The 22,929-nt window shown below is 37.0% G+C and overlaps 1 protein-coding gene across 1 annotated transcript; it reads left to right on the top strand.

Annotated features, from left to right (window-relative positions):
* The first annotated feature begins 115 nt into the window (after positions 1-115).
* LOC131165527 (CBL-interacting protein kinase 18-like) lies at positions 116-21,658 on the top strand. The gene is made up of 3 exons (XM_058123426.1): positions 116-247; positions 1,287-3,016; positions 21,445-21,658. Exon 2 carries the CDS (start codon positions 1,648-1,650, stop codon positions 2,986-2,988), a length of 1,341 nt encoding a protein of 446 aa, XP_057979409.1. The 5' UTR covers positions 116-247; positions 1,287-1,647; the 3' UTR covers positions 2,989-3,016; positions 21,445-21,658.
* The last annotated feature ends 1,271 nt before the right edge of the window (positions 21,659-22,929 follow it).

Raw genomic sequence — 22,929 nt, 5'->3', positions numbered from 1 at the left:
TTTTTTTAAAAATTTACTTTTAAAAATAGTCAAATATTTTTTAGTAATTTAGAAAAGCAACTTGGGAAATTTTTTTTTGGTAAATACGGCATTACATGAGTCCAGATTTGAGTCTGCCCAGCCTTACCATTCTACCGCACCTGCCGGTGGCCGCCTTTATAAAATGACCTTCTGTCTCTTCTCTCACTCCTCTCTCTATCTCTCGCTTCCAAACGGCCCCGACCGCCTCGAGCACCCTCTCTTCCTGGTAATCGCTTTTTCTTTCCTTCAATTTTAATTCTTTCATCATTAATTCCTTGAATTTGTGTCTGGTTTGTTCAGAGTTTATGGATCTTACGATTCTGTGTGGTATTCATCCATTTCATCGTTGTTCTGGTCTTATTTGTGACGATGAATGTTACTTTTTGGTTCTATCTTCCGATTTCGTTTTTTTTTTTTTCCCTTTTTTTTTTTTTTTCCAGATCTCTGTTACTCAATGGAATTCGAATGTGTGTGCGTGTGTATGAATATGCTAAATTGATATATTCTAGCATTTAAAAAAAAAAAACATTTGAATGTGATTATTTCCACATTAGATTTGAAGTTCTTTTATTTTTCAATTTGTTTGCTTTTCTACTCAATAATCGAGATTTTTCTGGATATATGTCAAATCACAAACATACATATAAATAAAATAAATGCATTGCAAGCTCTAATTATCTTCTTTCTTGTCTCTCCAAATGATTTTTTATTTGAAGAAAATAAAAGATTTCAAGCACTAATTATGTGTCCATGAAGTTTTTTTGGTTTCGTGCATCTCTTTCGGAAATTTAGGGTTTTTGAGTTGCTGTATTTCTGAAACAAAGCTTGAAATGCAGTGGTTGTGCAACTTGGGCCATGTTTAAATGGGTTTCAGAAAGTTTACTCGATCTGGTATTCTTTTTTTTTTTTTTTGATAACCCGGGTCTCCGGCCAGCGCCAGTTTACTGGATCTGGCATATTGTCTGATTCTGATTCAAATATTATGAAATAAGTTGCTGTGTTTCAGGAACAAGGTTTGAAATGCAAATAGTTATGCAATTTGGAAGGACTGAGATTTAATTAATTCTCTGGATGTTTGTCTGTTGGATCTGATATACGATCCAGCTGGCGTTTTATTATCTGTTGTTTCCCTGTATTTGATTCAAATATAAATATCCCATTTTAAGCACGATGATTGATTCTCATTTATCTCTCCAGATTTTTCCCTTGTATTGCTTGCGAATTAAATCCTTCTTCTTATTTTTTCTTTTTTCTGCTCTTCAAAGGTTTTGGCAGTTTTACCTGCAAGAGCTTCTCGTTTCTTCATATATCATTGAAGGAAAGAACCAGGGAATGCAGAAAGATGTGCTTTAACGCTGAGAATTGCTTCTTCAAAGCCTGTGAGCTTGTAACTCCATTTGGGCTGCCATTGTTTGTACTTGATGAGATTGGATGCATGACAGATTACGAAGTCAATCTCTGTGCCCAAATGCACAATGAACCTACAACTAGAATCTCTGCCGTGTTGAATCACGGCCTCGGTGACGACGGTTGATTTCTTCAACTTCAAATACTCCTGCCAGCAAATAACTTACATCTTTTAGCAGGAATACATTATTTATTATTGTATTAGGGTTACAGTTTGGAATGGAAAAGAAGGGGAATGTGCTGATGCAAAGGTATGAATTTGGGAAATTATTAGGCCAAGGAAATTTTGCTAAGGTCTACCATGCAAGGGAAATTAAAACTGGCCAGAGTGTGGCCATAAAGGTAATTGATAAAGAGAAGATTTTGAAGGTAGGGTTGATGGATCAAACAAAGCGGGAGATTTCTGTTATGAAACTAGTAAAGCATCCTAATGTTTTGCAGCTTGATGAGGTAATGGCCAGCAAAACCAAAATTTTCTTTGTTCTGGAATATGCTAAAGGTGGCGAGCTCTTTAACAAGGTGGCTAAAGGGAGGCTCAAGGAAAATATTGCACGAACATATTTTCAACAGTTGATCAGTGCAGTTGATTTTTGCCACAGCAGGGGTGTTTATCACCGGGATTTGAAACCAGAAAACCTACTTCTTGATGAGAATGGAATTCTAAAGGTTTCAGATTTTGGGTTGAGTGCACTGGCTGAATGTAAGCATCAAGATGGATTACTTCACACAAGTTGTGGTACCCCTGCGTATGTAGCACCTGAAGTAATAGGTAGAAAAGGCTATGATGGGGCCAAATCTGACATATGGTCTTGTGGTGTGATCTTGTTTGTTCTGCTGGCTGGTTGTCTTCCATTCCATGATTCAAATCTTATGGAGATGTATAGGAAGATATCCAAGGCAGAGTATAAATGCCCTAATTGGTTTCCATCGGAAGTGCGCAGGCTTCTGTCAAAAATGCTTGATCCAAACCCAAATACTAGGATTTCCATTGCGAAAATGATGGAACATCGATGGTTCAGAAGAGGGCTCAACTCCGAAGTTGTAAATCCTGAGACAGGAGTTAAAGAATTAGCTTCACTGGATGCTGATGTGATTCAAGGTGCTTGTGAGAGTGATATTGTTAGTGCTGCTGAGGCAAAGCAAGGCTCGTCCAAACCTACTAATTTGAATGCTTTTGATATCATCTCTCTTTCGACGGGGTTTGATTTGTCTGGTCTGTTTACAGAAAATGAGCAGAAGAAAGAAGTAAAATTTACTTCCCGGAAGCCTGCCTCATCTATCATATCTAAACTGGAGGACCTTGCTAGACATCTGAAACTAAAAATCAAGAAGAAGGGTGGAGGTTTGGTAAGATTGGAGGGATCAAAGGAAGGTAGAAAGGGCGCACTGGCCATTGACACAGAAATATTTGAGTTCACTCCATCTTTTCATTTGGTGGAAGTGAAGAAGTCCAATGGAGATACGTTGGAGTTTCAGAGGATGCTGAAGCAGGATATAAGACCAGCTCTCAAGGACATTGTTTGGGCTTGGCAAGGTGAGCAGCAGCTGGAACCGCAGTAGCTGCATTCTTACTGAATCTGCTCGCCATGTAAGATTTCTTTTGCTTCTTTTGATGCGTCTTATGTTTAATCATATGTTCATCAGTGTATTCGTGCTTGTGACAGTAATAATGCATGTGACATTGTTTTGAGATTTGGATATTTATGTTTGGAACTGATTGTCATTGTATCAGGTGCTCTTTAAAACAATATTTCATCAGTATGCGTTATTTTTTTTATTTTTTCCTCCTGTTTTGTTTGGATGAATTCCTCTCCAACAGGGCTAGATTCATTAGCGTTACACCGATCATACCCACCAAAACAATTCAAAGATTTGTGTGAAAGCTGCCTAGCCTCCGCAACCAATGAGCCAAGTTTGTAGCTATTGTGAGAAATCAAGTAATATGCGTGTACTTGTTATTCCCCGCACTAATAATAATAATGATAGTAATAATAATATGATGTAGGCCACATATTTGTGGATCCGGATGTAGTCTACGAGGGAAACGACGTGACCTATGGTGCTTGGGGGTTGGGGTTGGGGGTAGGGGTGGACCATTTCTCACATGCTGGTGGCTGGCGGGCTTTTACTTAAACTTGTGGAGAAGGGGCATGATGCTTGGGGACCATTGGTCACTGCAGTCTGCAGCCAAACAATGAGCACTTCCTATGGGCTAGTCCTACGGCCCTACCCTCAGGGAGTAGGAAGGAATTCAGCAATTTGGTTCGTTAATTTAAGTTGGATAGAGGGGTGGACATCTATTTGACATGTAAATACATGCATGCATAAATCATAACTTGTGGTGATGATGCGGCAATGGTGATAGTTTTGGTGGGTGCAAGTGTATGGATGTGGACTAGGATTACTCGCCCTGTGTCGGGTTGAGCGGAAATCTTCTTAGTTCTTGTTTTTTATTATTATTATTATTTTTTGTTTTTTTTTATTAGTAACAGGTAAATTGTATAGATCAAATAGATATGTACCTTATAAGCTGGACATACCCAGATAAAGGGGAAGCCAAGCCCTCACGACAATTACAAAGCAATAATCAAAAATCAAATTACAAAAAACTTGGGCATATCCAAGGCAAGACCACAAGTACATCGAAACTGAGTATCCAAGGAAATTGCATCAAGATCAATCATATACAAATTGTCACAAACTGTTGACAGAGAATGATTCTTCACATAATTTATGCAGAAAAATCGAGTTTAAACTATTTATACCTGCACTCGTCGATGAGTCACGTCACTTCGTCGACGAGGCAACAAAAAGAGTTTGTCGATGAACGTTTATTCCTTGTCGTTGAAATTCAAAACTGAAAATAGTTTCTTGGTAACTTCTCGTCGACAAGACACGTGTTCCCGTCGACAATCCCCTCAAGCGTGTTCATCGACGAACGTGTTGTGTTCGTCAACGAGACCTTGTTTGAATTCCAAATTTAGTTTTTTTTTTCTCTTCCTCCTATTATTTAATTATTATAATTTTTTCGGGTCTCTACATTTTCCCCTTCTTATAAAACTTCATCCTTGAAATTTACTATCCATATGACTTATTGTCTCCTAAAAACAAATAGTGTATTTATTTTGTTACTTACTCTCACTTATGACGGAGGAATATTGTGGTTACATTCACAGTTATGAAATTACATATATACAATAAAATTTTCCCAAAACCAAAATATACTTACTAACTAAACTATTACATATACTAACCTGCAAAAGAAATATCTCACAACCATTTACACCTTCCTGATCATAACTGAACTTTATGGAACAATTGCGGGTATTTCTGTCTTATCTGTTCCTCGTGTTCTTAAGAAACTTCTTATATTGCTTAATCCTCCACAGGACTTTTACCAGAGAAATCTTTTTATTACATAATTCTTGTTCTTTCCTGTCTAGAATCTATACTGGTACCTCCTCATAAACTAGTGAATCAGTGAACTCTAATTCACCATAACTGATTATGTGAGAAGGGTCCAGGACGTATTTTCTCAGCATGGAGACATGAAATATGTCGTATCTTGGACAACACAGGTGGTAAAGCTAACCTGTAGGCAACCGGTCTCACTTTCTCTAGAATCTCGAACCGGCCAATGAACCTAGGACTAAGTTTACCTTTTTTTCCAAATCTCATGACCCCTTTTAACGGAATTATTTTCAAAAATATATGAGCGCCGATATCAAACTCTAATTTTTTACGACGGGTATTGACATAACTCTTCTGTTAGTTTTGAGCTGCACTGATTCCATCCATGATGAGTCGGACTTTATCATATGTTTGTTGCACTAGCTCTAACTCTAGCTCCCTAACTTACCGCTCACCCATCTTATCCCAATATAAAGGAGAATGACATCTCCTACCATAAAGCGCCTCAAACGGTGTCATGTCAATGCTGGCCTAATAACTGTTATTGTACGCAAATTCTACCAGCGGCATAAATTGGGTCCAACTACCCCCAAAGTCTAGCCGCATGCTCGAAACATATATTTTAATATCTGAATTGTCATCTCAGTCTACCCGTACGACTGAGGATGAAATGTTGTGTTAAAAGATAACTGAGACCCTAGAACTTCCTGCAAGCTTCTCCAAAATCGTGATGTGAAACGCGGGTCCCAATCTGACACTATAGTCATAGGCACACCGTGAGAATGGACTATTTCCTGAATATAAATGTCTGCTAGTCTGTTAATGGAGTAGCTGATCTTGATGGAAAGGAAATGGGCGGTCTTAGTCAAACGATCTATAATCACCCAGATTGCATTCTAATCATACAATGCTAGCGGCAACCCTAAAACAAAATTCATAAATATGTAATCCTATTTTCACTCTAAGATAAAAAGTGGCTGTAACTGGCCCGTTGGCCTTTGATGCTCAGCTTTTACCCGCTGGCACATCAAACACTATGCTACATACTCGGCAATTTCCTTTTTCATACCACTCCACCAATAAGACTCTCCTAGATTCCTATACATTTTCGAGCTACCAGGATGAACTGTGTACAAAGATCTGTGAGTTTTTTCTAAAATGGTCTTTCTGATATCAGCGTCAGTAGGAACACATAATCTAAAACGGAACCATGAAGTTTCGTCATCTGTAATACAAAATTCCTCTCTCTGACCACTCTGTACTTTGACCATTACCTCTGCTAATTCTGAATCCTCCCTCCGAGCAACTTTAATCATTTCCTGCAGAATAGGTTGTACCACTAAACTAGCAATACATGCCTAAGGATCACTTTTGACCAACTCTATGCCAAGTCTCTTTAGATCCATCATAATCGGATACTGAATCTTCATAACTGCCAATGCTAGTCCCACAGACTTCCTACTCAGTGCATCAGTTACCACGTTTACTTTTCCTAAGTGGTAATTGATAGTACAATCAAAATCTTTAATAAGCTCTAACCACCTTCTCTGCCTCATGTTGAGTTCCTTCTAAATGAAAAAGTACTTTAAACTCTTATGGTCGGAGAAGATTTCACATCGCTCACCATATAGGTAATGCCTCCAAATCTTCAATGCATGTATTACTGTAGCCAATTCAAGATCATATATAGGGTAGTTCTTTTTATACTCTTTCAACTGAAAGCATACGCTACCACTATACCATGCTGCATTAATACACAACCAAATCCCTTCAAGGACGTATCACTGTAGATAACATAACCCTCACCCCCTAACGAGATGATCAATACTGGTGTCGTGACAAACCTTTGTTTCAATTCTTGAAAACTTTGCTCACAGTTGTCGTCCCATTCAAACCTGACGTTCTTCTTAGTCAGTCGCATCAGAGGCCCTAATAACGTTGAAAATTCCTCAACAAAACGTCGGTAATAACCAGCCAGTCCCAAGAAACTTTGATGTCTTGGACTTTTTTTGGTTTAGTCCAATTCACTACCGCATCAATTTTACTAGGATCTATAGAAATTTCATTCCCTAAGATGACATGCCCAAAAAACACAACCTTCTTGAGCCAAAATTCACATTTGCTAAATTTGGTATACAACTTTTTTTCTCTGAGCATCTGTAAGACCTGCCTCAAATGCGTTGTATGCTCCTCATAGCTAATCGAATAGACTAGTACATCATCAATAAAAATAGCAACAAATTGGTCTAAATATTGGCGAAAATTTCGATTCATCAAATCCATGAATATTGCAGGAGCATTTGTCAAACCAAAAGGCATAACAAGAAACTCATAATGCCCATACCTGGTTCTGAAGGTCGTCTTCGATACATCTTCTGCCTTTACCTTTACTTGATGATAACCTGATCTGAGATCAATCTTAGAATACACCCGTGTACCTTGGAGCTGGCCAAATAAATCATCTATACGGGGTAAATGATACTTATTCTTAATTGTTACCTTATTAATTTTCTTATAATTTATGTACATCCTCATGAACCCATCTTTGTTCTTCACAAATAATACTAGAGCTCCCCACGGAGATACACTGGGCTATACAAAACTCTTATCAAGTAAATCTTGCAATTGATTCTTTAATTCTGCTAATTCTATTAGCGTCATTCGGTAAGGTGCTTTAGAAATCGGCGCTGTACTTGGAAGCAGATCAATAGGAAAATCTACTTCACGATCAGGTGGCAAGTCTGATAACTTATTTGGAAAAACATCTCTAAACTCCTTTACTACTGGCGTACAAGTGACTTTCAATTCATTCACTGACATTTCTTTTACAAAGGCCACAAATCCCTGACAACCACTCAGGAGTAGTCTCCTCTCCTGAATAGCTGAAACTAACTGAGGCAGGGATTGCACTTGCGACCCTATAAACTTAATTTCTGGTCTTCTCGGAGGTCTGAATATTACTTCTTTCAAATGACAGTCTCTGCTAGTGTAATTGGTTGCCAACCAATCCATACCAAAAATTACATCGAACTTGTGTATGTCTAATACTATCAAATCAGCTGGCAAGACTTTTCCCTGAATTTCAACTAGACAGCCTTAGAGCACTCTGCTACAGTTTACTAAAAATCCCCATTGGTGTAGTAACTAACAGTTCGGTGTCTAATAACTGTGTTTCTAGCCCACATAATCTAATACACTCCATAGACATGAACGAATGTGTGGCTTCTGAATCAAACAATATAATAACTTTAAATGAAAATATGTTAATCATACCTGTCACCACATCGCTGGCTGTCTCAGCATTCCCAGGCATCAAAGCATAGATCCTCGCTGGAACTACATTCCTCTACTTGCGACTATAGGGCGCCTAATAGCCTCCCCGGTATGGTCTGGGAGCAGAAGCGGTATTTGGTGGTGTAAGGTAGTCTCGCACTAGCTGTCCCTGTCTATCGCAGCGATAGCAGATAGCTCTCCCTACTCGACACTCTCCCCAATGTCTTTTCCCACAAGTCTGATAAATAGGAAAATCTTGCACCGCCTGAACCTCACGACCTCCAACCTCCTGCCTCTGTCCTTTGCCATAATTTCCTCTACATTGTTCCTACCTAAATCCATGTTGAAAGCCTGAAGGCGCAGATCTCTTCTTTTGTCCCTGCTCTTCTGCATCCATACACTCACTATCCTCGGCCAAAGCTGCTCTATTGACTAACTCAGCAAAGTCATGTACCTTCAACACTACCACCTACTTGTATATGTCTCGCTTCAAACCTCTTTCAAACTGTCTCGCCTTCTTTACTTCATCAGGAATAATATAAGGAACGAAGCAAGATAGCTTTATAAATCTCGCCGTATACTGCTGGACCAACTGCTGTCACTGCTTCAGATTTAGGAACTCTTCCACCTTAACTTCTCTAACAGTGGCTAGAAAGTATTTGTCAAAGAATAATTTTCTAAATTAGTCCCATGTCATAGCTATCGGCATCGTCCTCTACTGCTCTAGAAATCTCACCACAGTCCACCACCTCTCAGCTTCCCCTATCAGTTTATAGGTGGTGAAGAGGACCCTTTGCTGCTCTGTACACTGCAATACCGCCAAAACTTTCTCGATCTCCTACATCTAATTCTCGGCGGCTGCATGATCAGCTCCTCCTAAAAATGTCAGAGGATTCATCTTGGTAAATTTCTCTATCGTGTACCCATGACCTGCAAACGGACCTCCTTGCCCTCTGGAGCTCGTAGCAATCTCAGTCATAACCTACTGAGTCATACTGCGTAATACCGCATTAGAATCGGCCCCGCCTGTAGTCGAGGGGCTTGCTCCATCACTACCACTCGCATGAGCATTATCTCCTCCCGGGTCCATCATGAGAAACAATAAACATGATTTAGAGACCATGTCCTTATAATTCACATGCCTAACATAGTTCCCTAACTTGACATTCTCATCTTATTTCTAGATCCAACCCTACATTCTAGGAACACAACCCGACAATAGTTTACTATGATTTTCCTGAAATCGTCACCTTAGGAAAAACACAGAAACCACCACGGAAGTCCTGCCTCTAGACTGTAGAACAAATCTTTAAATCATTTTCCTATACTCTAATATCGTTTCCGCTGCACTCTAAAGTTTACAGAACCTAGCAACCTAGACTCTGATATCAAACTATAACGACCTGCTTATTTTACCAAATCTTTTTTTTTTCCTATAATAATATCCCATATAATAATCCTGGTAAATCATAATTAACCTAGACCCTTAGGTACCAAGGATAAACCTGAAATACAACACAGATACCTAAACAACAGGATACGTAACATCATATACATATCAAACTATCCATCCAACACAATACCAAAGTTTACTACATCCATCATATGAATACATACAACCCAAAATAACCAAAAAGAGTCCCAGGGTCGCCACCCAAAAATATGTGTGACCCTACCCTTCAAATAGGGTAGATCAACTGGATCCTAACGCTGCAAAGCTCTATCCGCTTTTCTATCTGGAGTTCTTGAAATGTTTATATATATATCTGGGGTGAGACACCTCTTAGTAAGGGAAATAAACTAATGTCAGTGTGTGACAACATGAGTATTTTCGTGTTATGCATATAACAGTACGAAAATCATACTTGATGAAACTATCTATAACATATCTAGAAAAACATATTTTATCATAACATGATATAACATACTGAATTTCTATACATGTAATTCATCTCATATAACTGTACATAGAAAACATCATAGGTGGATAGCTGACTGGTGTCATGTCTTACCCCCACATGACTGGGTTGTGTGACCCGAAGGTAGGACCTAGCAATGGCTGGCTGACCACGCTAGATCAACATAAGTCTGTAAATACGATGGGTCTGTCCCTTCTGGTCCGGACATTAGAGGGACGCATGTGCTACAATAAATCACATCGACTTCCGATCTCCCACTGCCCCGTAGGGCAAGCAGTAGCACTAACATAAACATGATTGTGATCATATAGTTACGGTACCGTGCTTCGTGAAAGCTTAAACCATGCCAACCAGGTTCTGATAACATATAACATATTTTCAAATAATGATACATAGATATTTCATAGTAATATATGTCATGTTAATATCTTCATACAACTTTACATAATATATCATATAAAATTTACGATCCTTGCGTCGGCATTTATGTTTTGTAAATCACGGTCCTTACGCCTGTATTGCATATCATAAAACCTTCTGTCCTTACGCCGATATTTCACATAAAACCTCGGCCCTTACACCGGTATGTCACATAAAATCTCGGCTCTTACGCCGGTATTTCACATAAAATCCTCGACCCTTACGCCGACATATCATATAAATTTCTTAGTTTTAAGATCCTTGTCTCATTTTAACATTTTCATGAAAATAGTAATAATATACTTATTTTATAAACATAATATTTTGTCATCATAATTTCTATGGTAAATATTACTCATACCACACAAAAGAGATAACAATCTTATTTCTAATATCATACATAAAATCCATATCTGATCAACAACATTATTTGCAACATAATTCTGCAATATACGTATTTTTCTAAAATTAAATGCTGTAAACTAATAAATACATTTTCATAGAATCCTGACTTAGTTTATCCCCTTACCTGACTTCTAAAAAGCCCTTAAAATGACTTGTCCTATATCCGCAAGGTTCCCTATTCAACACGCTGAAAATAACATTGCCTCGAACAAAATTTCAGTATTTCTTCGTATACTACATTTTTTACAATTGTAGGAAAACCAAATATTAAATAAAAAGTCTTACCCTAAATTTGTGATGGAGTCCAAGTTAACCCCTCCAACGATCTACTCTAGCAGACTTGGAGAGAATTTCCCTAGGAGTAGCGTGGTGGCTTTGGATCATCGATCCAATGAGAAATAGACTCAAAATCTTAGAGAGAAGGGAGAGGGGACGAACAGGAGAGAGAGAGAGAGAGAGAGAGAGAGAGAGAGAGAGAGAGAGAGAGAGAGAGAGAGAGTGAGTGATTCTTCACATAATTTTTGTAGAAAAATAGAGTTTAAGCTATTTATACACCTGCACTTGTCGACAAGGCAGCGAAGGGAGTTCGTCGACGAATGCTTATTCCTCGTCGACGAAATTCAAAACTGAAAATAGCCTCTCGATAACTTCTCGTCGACGAGACATGTGTCCCCATCTACGATCCCCTCAAGCGTGTTCGTCGACGAGACCCTATTTGAATTCCATATTCAGTTTCTTTCCCTCCTCCTCCTATTATTTAATTATTATAATTTCTTCGGATCTTTATAGTAACTCTGTATAAAATTTGTACTATAGTTCTATATAGAACGTTGTAATACTGTATAAAATCTGTACTGTAGTTCTATATAGAATGTTGTAACTTTGTATAAAATTTGTACTGTAGTTCCATATAGAACGTTGTAATACTGTATAAAATTTGTATTGTAGTTCTATATAGAATGTTGTAATACTGTATAAAATTTGTATTGTAGTTCTATATAGAACGTTGTAATACTGTATAAAATCTGTACTGTAGTTCTATATAGAACGTTGTAATATTGTATAAAATTTGTATTATAGTTTTATATAGAACGATGTAACTCTGTATAAAATATGTACTATAGTTCTATATAAAATGTTGTAATACTATATAAAATATGTACTGTAGTTTTATATAGAACATTGTAATACTGTATAAAATATGTACTGTGGTTCTATATAAAACGCTGTAATACTGCATAAAATCTTACCTCTGTTTATATATTTTTACCATAGAAATTGACAAATCTAATTATACATGACTTTCAAAGTTATGCCACACAGATTGAGTGATAACTTATACTATAATAATATTCTGCTGAAAATATTGGTATAACCATTTTTAGGATTTTACTCAAACTCGATAACCCAATTTTTCAAACATACATATATCATTTCCAAAGTTCTCATTCTCACAAATCTGTATACTCAGGAAAACATATATAGATATATAACTCAGAAATCACATATTATAATTTAATCAGTAAAATTTCTAAAAAAACGCCTGATATAATCTATTCCCTTTACCTGTTTCCTGGAAATGTGTCTGCAGGGATCCCAAAATTGTGTCTGCGATGCTCGCACAAACCCTGTATTCATATACCCTAACTCAATCAGCTCAATCCCAGAATATTTACCATTTTAATACTCTTAAGTCCATACTCTTCCAATAACTAATTAAACTTGAAAACCATCTTCCTTACCCTAGTTTTGGAGTGGTGCCTGGAAAGCCTAAACTACGAAACTGGTCCAGAAAAATCAGAGAGAGAGAGAGTAAACTTGAAAAACATCTTCCTTATCCTAGTTTTGGATTTCCAGGCTAAACAGCAAAACCGATCAGAGAGAGAGAGAGAGAGAGAGTTGAAATTGTCGACAGTTTGGTTTTTAACCAAATCCATTTTCACTATTTTACCCTTACCTGGCCGTGGTAACTCAAAACCATCAATGGTTTTTTGAGCTCCACCAAAACTATCAACGGTTTGGCCAGTGTCAAATCAAATTTCCTCTTTTCTTTATTATTTCATTAATTACTATTTATCGGATCTTTATAGTATGCCTTGGCCAAGCACTAAACAGTCCAACAATCTTGTTTACCAGGGGAGCATAGTGAACTGAAATAAGTCTTCTAGATGCCAAGGGAATACCAAGGTACCTAAAAGGAAATTCCTCCTATGCAAAGCCTGTTAGCCTTTTTGGAGTGGTGCTTGGAAAGGCTAAACAGCGAAATTGGTCCGTAAACATCAGAGAGAGAGAGAGAGAGAGAGAGAGAGAGAGAGAGAGAGAGAGAGAGAGACGGTTTGGTTTTTAACCAAACCCACTTTCACCATTTTACTCTTACTTGGTCGCAATAACTCAAAACCGTCAACGGTTTTTTAAGCTCCGCCAAAACTATCAATGGTTTGGCCTGTGTCAAACCAAATTTCTTCTTTTCTTTATTATTTCATTTAGAGAGAGAGAGAAAGAGAAACCTAGCCACAGTAACTCAAAACCGTCAATGGTTTTTAAAACTATCAATGGTTTGGCCTTTGTCAAAGAGAGAGAGAGTTACCTGGCCACGGTAACTCAAAACCGTCAACAGTTTTTAAAACTATCGACGGTTTGGCCTATGTCAAACCAAATTTCCTCTTTTCTTTATTATTTCATTAATTACTATTTATCGGATCTCTACAGTATGCCTTGGCCAAGCACTAAACAGTCCAACAATCTTGTTTACCAGGGGAGCATAGTGAACTGAAATAAGTCTTCTAGATGCCAAGGAAATACCAAGGTTGTAATAACTCAAGAAATTCTTCTAGGCCTCAATGACGAACACAGGGGTTTCATCGATGAGGGTTTTTCAGGATCTCGTCGACGAAGACCTGTCTCGTCAATGAGAAGATACCGAGAGAGGATTTTTGAAAGTCTAAAATTCGTTGACGAGGGTGCAGGTTCGTCGACGAACTTTCTATAAGACTCATCGATGAGGTGACGTGTCTTGTCGACGAATCCAGCTCTATAAATAGCCGAAACTCGAATTTTTAACAAAATTTTCAGCGCAGAAACCTTTTTTCTCTCTTTACGTTTCCCTCCCCTTCTTTCTTCAAACCCGATTCCATTTTTCGTCGGATTGAAGATCTGAGGCTACCACAACGCTCTTGGTAAAGTTTTCTACAAGTCTGCCGGAACTGATCGTTGGAGAAGTTGGTTTGGAATTCATCCCAATATTAGGATAATGTATTTTATCCAGTTTTTACCTTTCCCACAATTATAGGAAATGTAGTATGCAATGAAATACTGATATTTTATTCTGGGGGATATTGTTTTTAGGGTGTTGAGTGGGGAACCCTGCGGGTGTAAGGCCCGTACAGTAGGGGATTGTAGTAGGAATCAGGTGAGGGAAATATGTTATGCTAGACAACTTTAGTATGATTTCAGTATAAATTATATGTTTTTACCAAGTTATTATTCAGATCAAGAATTTATACAGTTTATCAGTTATGTTTAAGATGTTTTAAATTATCGTGTGACGTGAGAATATGGATACAATACAGAATCATTGTTTATAGTATTTATATAGAAACATGTTTTATGCTATTTTCAGGATTATGTTTTACATAATATACTGACAGGGACAATGCTTTACAGTATACCATGATTATACAGTTTAACAGTATCATGACATACAAGTTTACAGTAATCTCAGAAATACAGTTAATATAGTTACAGTTTATTACAGCGTCATGGTTAATATCGTAATTACATAATTATGGTAAAATAAATAGTTGTATATAGAAACGTATTATATAGTATCAGACCCTGATGAACTATTACAGATACAGTTTACAGAGCACGGTACCGTACCTATATACAATTCAAAGTGCAACCACATATTCAGATAATATTTGGTAGATAAGTCGATCGTGTCTATATTGTGGGCAAACTCCCCATCAGATATGAGTTGAGGAGGGTCGATCTGACTGACGGAGTATAGTGGTTTATCTTGGTAGGCCAACTAGTGATAGATCCCGCATATGGGTCGCATAACCCTGTCATGAGGGGTTAAATCATGATATACAGTTATCCATCCAGGGAAGCTTTCAGTTGTTATTATGTATCTACAGTTATACAGAAACAGGGAGTATACTTATGTATAATAGAAGTAATATGAATAGAAACCTAGTAATACGAGTATGTAAGCGATATAGGTAAAGGGGGTGGTTAATATTATCTTGTACCGTATTTACAGATTCTGTTATGCATGATTATATAGAATCAGATTTTCATAGTATTGTAACTCATTTACCACACACTAGCAATAACATATTTCGTCTTATTGAGCGTCGTCTCATCCTATTAAATATTATTTATCATGCTCCTCTATCTAGTGAAAGCTGATTAAGCAGTATCTACTAGTGAGTCAAGGCACGACTTTATCCTATTGACAATAATTTTAGAGATGACCTTATAAACAACATTATAATAGGAGATGGGTCTAAAGTCCTGTACAATTGAAGCATGGTTTGATTTTGTTATTACAACAATAGACGAATGATTGATCTGTCTTAATAGCCTTCCATGCACAAAGAATTCTCCGATTCCCCTAGTGAACTCCCCTCTAATAGTTCCCCAGGCTCTCTTGAAGAAACACGATGTGTACCCATTAGGGCCTGGAGACTTCTCCTCACCAATACTGAAAACTGCCTCTTTGACTTCCTCATCCGATATGTCTCTAATCATCTCCCTTGCTAGTTCATCCCTGAGGAACTATCCATTGGCTACAATATTAGGATCCACTTCAACACAAGTCTTAAATGACCCGAACATGCCCTTATAATAAGTAACAAATTCATCTGCTACTTGTTGTAAGGATGTAGTTTGCTCCCCATTGCTTTTTGTAATAGACGCAATATGATTCCTCCTTTGACAGGGAATGGATGGAGATGGAATCCATGTTTGATTTACCTTAATCACATTTTAACCGCACAATGCTAATTCACCTGTTCAACAGTGTTGATTCCACCTGTCAAGACCTGCTCATTTTCACATATTATTTTTTTTTATTTTTTATCTCACAATCCAACTTAACAGGTCACCATCCACCTGGACCCGTGAGTACTAGGGATATAACAAAACATACAGCAGAAGCCTATGCAGCAGAAAGTATAAAATCATATACATCTCATCATAATGTGCATAACACATACCAGAGTACTACAAACACTATCTCTCAGTATATACATCCCAAAAATAAATTTAGTGACAATTCCCACAAAAATCTACCGTCCCTACCAAGACTCACCCTTCCAAAGAGGGCAAACACTGCTCTAGATCAGCAGGGCTTTTCTTGCTCTCCTATCAGGGGCTCCTGAAAAATGTATAAGATTTAGGGGTGAAATATCTCTCAGTAAGGGAAATAAACTAATACTAGTGTGTGACAACATGAGTATTCAGTATTCTACATATACTGTATACAATATATTCAGTACTGTTTAACAAATTTGGGAAAACATGTATACATCAAAACATGGCAGAACATACTGCATTTCATCACATAATATCTCATCTCATATCATAATAATAACATAAAACATTCCTGATAGGTTAGTTGGCTGTTGTCATGTATTACCCCCATATGACTGGGTTGTGTGGTCCGAAGGCGGGGCCTGACAATGGTTGACCACCCACTGCCAAGTCAATAGTCTAGTCTGTAGGTTCGATGGGTCTATCCAGACTGGTCCGTACACTAGGGGCGATAACAACACACTTCTTGAAAATAACCACATCGACCATCCAATCTCACACCACTCCGTACATCGGCGTTAACACAGATATCATGATCACGAAGACCATGGACACATAGTAACGGTATCGTGCAAGTGTTAGCCTAAACCAAGCCAACCAGGTTTTGATATCATATACATATATTAAAATCGTGATACATAAATATCTCATATCATTTATTTTCACATCAATCATATCATTTCACATATATACGTATTTCATAAAAATCATCGGCCTGTACGCCGGTATTACACATTTTATCATAACCTGGTTCGTACGCCAGCTACACATAGCACAGTCCGTACGCTGGCAAATCACATAGCTCGGCCCGTGCGTCGGCAAATCTTATCCACATAGCACTGCCCGTACGTCGGCAATCATAAATATATAAAAATATCTCAGCCCGTACGCTGGTTTTCCATCATAAAATTCATATCACCCATATTATCAGAAAACGGCATTTCATAACATTTTTACTCATGCCACACAGTAGATTTTCCACATATTCAACATACGATCATTTTCACAGTATTTTACAAATATAAAACATATATATATATATATGTATAAACATATACATTTTCCATAAATCAAATGATAACTATATGTATATAAGCATTTTCCAAAACAATACTAGTTTAGTTTATCTCCTTACCTGATTCCTGAACAGCCCCTAAGAAACTCTTCCCTGTACTCGCAGGGTTTCTGACTCAATACCCTGAAAATGAAATTCACCAGAACTAAAGTTCAGTATTTTCGTACGTACAACATTTTCTATTACTATCATTAAGTCAAAATAGGCTTAAAAACCTTATCTCAACTTAGGGATGATTCCCAACGTTCCTCATCTACACTCCTAGAAACAAAAACTTCCAGTATTAAACTTTAATACTTTAACGTGTACAACACTTCTCTCAACTGTCCCAAATCCAAAAATTGAGTATAAAACCTTACCATAGATTTGGGATGATTCCCTCCTACCTTTCACCGATGATTCACTCTAGCAGATTCGGAGAGAACTCCGCCAGGAGCGTCGTGGTGACTTCGGATTGTCGATCCGACAAAGATCTGACCCGAAATCGACGAAAGAATGAGAGAGGACCGAAGGGGAGAGAGAGAGAGAGAGAGAGTTGACTTCTTAAAGAAGTTTTAAAATCCAGATTTCATATATATAAAACAGAGGATTTCGTCGACGAGCCTGTTCTTTGTCGACGAGTCCTTCATAAATTTCGTCAACGAGGCCCTGTATTCGTCGACGAAATTCAGGCTACCTCAGAACCCCTCTCGGTATTTTCTCGTCGACGAAACCCTGTATTCGTCGACGAATTCTCTTAAGCTTTCGTCGACGAAACCCTATGTTCGTCGACGAAACTTAGTAGCTTCCTTCCGTTTCTTTTTCTCAATTTCCCTTTCTTTATTATTTAAATTTTATTTAAAATTCAGGTCGTTACACCACCCCACTTTTTCATTGTTTGGAATTGCAATTTTGTTCGCCATTTTTTCTTTTTTAAAGCAGAATAATGATGATGATGATGATAACGACAACAACTATAATAATATTATTGTTATTATTTTAATAATTATCACAATTTCTAAAAGGAGACAAAATCATTTAAACATAAAATATCATATCCTTATTAAAAATCCAAAAAAGTTGAATTCAAAAATTTCTAATAGAATTAACGTTGGATTGAAGCTATCTACTTGAAAGTTTGCAAAATTAAATAATTTACATTAGGGGCACTTCCAAAAGATGGCCAAGACATGTTGGAAAAGAATTGATAGTTCAATTTTGGCAGCCATTGCATATAACTAATTAAATGTAGCAATTGCATTTTAACAGCAACATTAAATTCCTAACTTAATTTTTTTTATATTTTGATTTTACTTAGTTTCTTTTATACTTTGATTTTTATTTTTCAATTTGATTCCATTTTAGGACTAAAAAGAAGTGGTATAATTTTACAATATTACGATTTGATCCTTGTTAATTAAAGATGCAAGGAAGGCCAACTTCAGGAATTTTGAAAGAAACACCATGCGAGAGATGAAAAGGAGGGATCAGCAGGGCTATTTCTTTGATATTACATTATAGAAACTGTAATCACCGGCAAGTTTTCAAGTTTTTATTTCGAGCTCTCGCTTCGACTTGTTTAACCTCTCAAAGAGAAGCGTGGATGTGTGGATGTCCTTTATCAGCCACGCTTGAATACAAGTGCGGCTGCGGCTGCGGCTGCGGCTGCGGCTGCGGTGATGTCATCCTTTCTCTCATGTATTAATAGCGTAAGGCCTAGTGGTATTAGACTATACATACTTTCTAGGTGATTTTTTTTTTTGAAATATTAATAGTTTATTGTAGTCGAATCCTGTTTTTTGACGTAAGATATTGTGAATTAGTTATAAATGGAGTCCTTATGTCAATTCTCATTAAAGGTGTAATGATTGTGGCAGTAAGATATGTAAAAACTGTAGAAGGAAAGAGAGAAGAGGGAAGTGAAAAAACTTGAATTAGAAGAGGCAACGAGAGACAAAGAGGGAAGAGACTTTGGAAAGAAGAAAGTGAGACAAAAAGATAAAGATATAAGAGAGATAAAAGATTTTAAGGCCTATTTAGCATATTTGTTGAGTTGAGTTATACCCTTTTCGAGTCAAACATGCATTAGCTCTACGGTTATAAGTATAAATTCAAAGTAATAAATCCTGACAACAAAAGAAGTTTATAAAACATTTAAAACATAATTATAAATTGAGACAATTTTATAATATTAAAGATTCAATTTATTATAGTTGACATATTTGTTCAATACTTATCTACCTTATCGTTTAATGATGGGCAACTTGTAGTGATCCAAAAAAATAATAAGAATAATAATTAATTAAATAATATTGTAATGATCCGAATTTAAAATGATATTTAAATAATGAAAGAAAGGGGAATGGAAATCAGAAACAGAAGGAGATAGTCGACTTTGTCGACAACATTACATTTTGGAAGGAGAAATCAGGAGAAAATTATCAGGGCCTCGTCGACGAACACAGGGGATTTGTCGACGAAGGCTTTAGAAAATTCGTCAACGAATACTGAATTTTGTCGACGAAGAAATACCGAGAGAGGTTTGAGCCGACTAAATTTCGTCAATGAAAGATTGAATTTCGTCGACGAAATTAATGAAGGATTCGTCGACGAATGATGTGGCTCGTCGACGAAATCCCCTATTCTATAAATATGGAAAATCCGGATTTTACTTCAAGATTAAGAAATTTATCATCTCTCCTCTTCGGTCCTCTCTCTTTCTTTCGTCGATTTCGGGCCAAATCTTGCCAGATCGACAATCCGAAGTCACCATGACGCTCCTGGAGAAGTTCTCTCCAAATCTACCGGAGCAGATCGTTGGTGAAAGTAAGGTGGAAACTATCCCAAATCCAGGGTAAGACTTTTTACTTAATATTTGGATTTGCGATAGTTGAGAAAAGTGTTATATGCTTAGAAACATTGAAGTTTAATACTGAAAATTTTCATTTTCAGGGTGTTAAGTTAGGAACCCTACGGGTGTAGGACAATTTTCTTAGGGGTTTTTCAGGAATCAGGTAAGGGGATAAACTAAGTTAGTTCTTTTGAAAGAATGCATATATATATATATATATATATATATATATATATATATATATATATATGTAGCATTTGATTTCAGGAAATAAATATAATTATATATATATATATATATGACTTATATTGGGAAAAATACTGTTAAATGATGGTATATTGAATATGTGAAAAACCTGTTTTTGTGGCATGAGTAGGAATGTTATGAAATACTGTTTTCTGGGAATGTGAATGATACAGATTTTTATGAAAAAACCGGCGTACGGGCCGAGGTTTTTATATGTTTTGCCGGTGTACGGGCCGTGCTATATGACTGTGATTTGCTGGCGTACGGGCCGTGCTATGTGATTGTGATTTGCCGGCGTACGGGCCGTGCTATGTGGATGTGATTTGCCAGCGTACAGGCTGTGCTATGATATGTTTGTCGGCGTACGGGCCGTGCTATAATGTGATTTGCCAGCGTACGGGCTGTGCTATATGTTGCCGGCGTACAGGCCGAGTTTTGATAAAATGTGTAATACCGGCGTATGAGCCGATGATTTTTATGACACACATATATATATGCAAAATGATATGATTGATGTGAAAATTAATGATATGAGATATCCATGTATCACCATTTTAAAATATGTTATATGATATCAGAACCTGGTTGACTTGGTCTAGGCTAGCACTTGCATGGTACCGTTGCTATGTGTCCATGGTCTTCGTGATCATGATATTTGTATTAACGCCGTTGTGCGGAGTGGTGTGAGATTGAATGGTCGATGTGGTTTTTAAAGAAGTGTGTTGTGATTGCCCCTGATGTACGGACCAGGTCTGGCAGACCCATCGGATTTACAGACTAGACTTTTGACTTGGCAGTGGTCGGCCAACCATTGTCAGGTCTCGCCTCCGGGCCACGCAACCCAGTCATGTGGGGTTAATACATGACAACAGTTAGCTAACCTGCCAAGATTGTTTTATGTTATTATTACTATATGAGATGAGATATGTTCATGAAAATGTAATATGTTTTGTCATGTTTTGATATATATATATGTTTTCCCAGATTTGACAAACAGTTACTAGATATGTTATGTATGTTATATGTATAACACGATATACTCATGCTGTCATACACTGGTATTAGTTTATTTCTCTTACTGAGAGGTGTCTCACCCCTAAATTTTACAAACTTTTCAGGAGCCCCAAATAGGAGAGCAGGAAAAGCCCCGCTGATCTAGAGTTGTCTATTTGCCCTCTTTAAAGGGTAAGTTTTTGTAGGGTCAGTGAGATTTTATGGGAAATGTCCCTAGATGTGATTTTTGGGATATATATATACTGAGATACAATGATTGTAGTAACTTTAGTTATTGTGATATATGGTATGAGATGTTTATGATTGTATGTTTCATGCTATGTAGGCTTCCATTTTGTGTTATGATGTATCCCTGGTACCCAAAGGTCCAAGTGGATTGTGACCTGCTGAGCTGGAATGTATGATGTTGATTTTATTATTATTAAAAAAAAATATGTGGAAAATGAGTAGGTCGTGACAGATATAATATAATATAATATATATAAGGTTAACTTTCTTGAAGAATCAGGAAAGTTAACTTGAATCCAGAGAGCCCCCACCCCCCCATTTTTCTTGCCACTCTCTCCTCCATCCATCTCTCTCTCTCTCTTTTTCCTCAATTTTCTCGGCGAAACTTGCGTCGATTGAAGAACGGAAAATATCACTGGGTTACAATTTTGGCCACCAACGTTTTAATCGGGGAGATTTCGTGGTTTGCGCGTCGTAGACACCACTACTAGGATAAGGTAAGGGGAATAGATTATGTCAGCATTTTTCTAGATTTTAAACCGATTAAACTTGAGTATATGATATGTATATGTTGTACTGATTTTTTTGAACGATTCAGACGTAAAAAATGGTAATTTTTATATATTAAACGTATTTGGGAAAAACCAGGCGAGTAGGTTGGGCGTCTTCATTTTTTGAAAATTGTATGTTTTAAATTAAATAAAATTTTGGAGATGAACGGACCAATTTTTTTAGAAAAATGTACATTTTTTGGTCATATTATTTAATTATGATTTAATGTAAAATGTGTGGCATGAGATAAATTAATAATAGATTTTTTTTTAGAATGGATTTGTTGAACTGTTACAGTATCATATTGCGAGTATGTGTTGCTATGCTGACTTATATGTATATATATGTATCGAGATTACCGTGAAATTATGAAACGACTGATTCAATATAGATACGTGAATATGACAGTTTAATTCCGTTAATTCTAGAATGACAGGTTTGATATGGATATGTGAATATGATGGTTTAATTCCGTTATTTATGAAATGACAGGTTTGATATGAATATGTGAATATGACATTTTAATTCCGTTTATGGCAAGTTAGACTTTGCATCGAATAGGGAAATATGAAGTTAGAAGGCCTGTGTAGCGTATAAATCAGAGTAGAAGGCATGTGTGGCATATAAATTGGAGTAGAAGGCCTGTGTGGCGTATAAATCAGAGTAGAAGGCCTGTGTGGCATATAAATCAGAGTAGAAGGCCTGTGTGACATATAAATTGGAGTAGAAGGCTTGTGTGGCATATAAATCAAGGTAGAAGGCTTGTGTGGCGTTTGTACTGATGCCGATGGGGAGGTATGCTTAGTATA

Source organism: Malania oleifera, chromosome 10, assembly GCF_029873635.1.
Source record: "Malania oleifera isolate guangnan ecotype guangnan chromosome 10, ASM2987363v1, whole genome shotgun sequence".
NCBI lineage: Eukaryota > Viridiplantae > Streptophyta > Magnoliopsida > Santalales > Ximeniaceae > Malania > Malania oleifera.
Note: the sequence above shows the minus strand (reverse complement) of the source record. Positions and strands in the feature narration are given on the sequence as shown.

Coding starts and splice junctions, on each gene's coding strand:
- LOC131165527 (XM_058123426.1), top strand. CDS start 1,648: ATGGAAAAGAAGGGGAATGTGCTGATGCAAAGGTATGAATTTGGGAAA.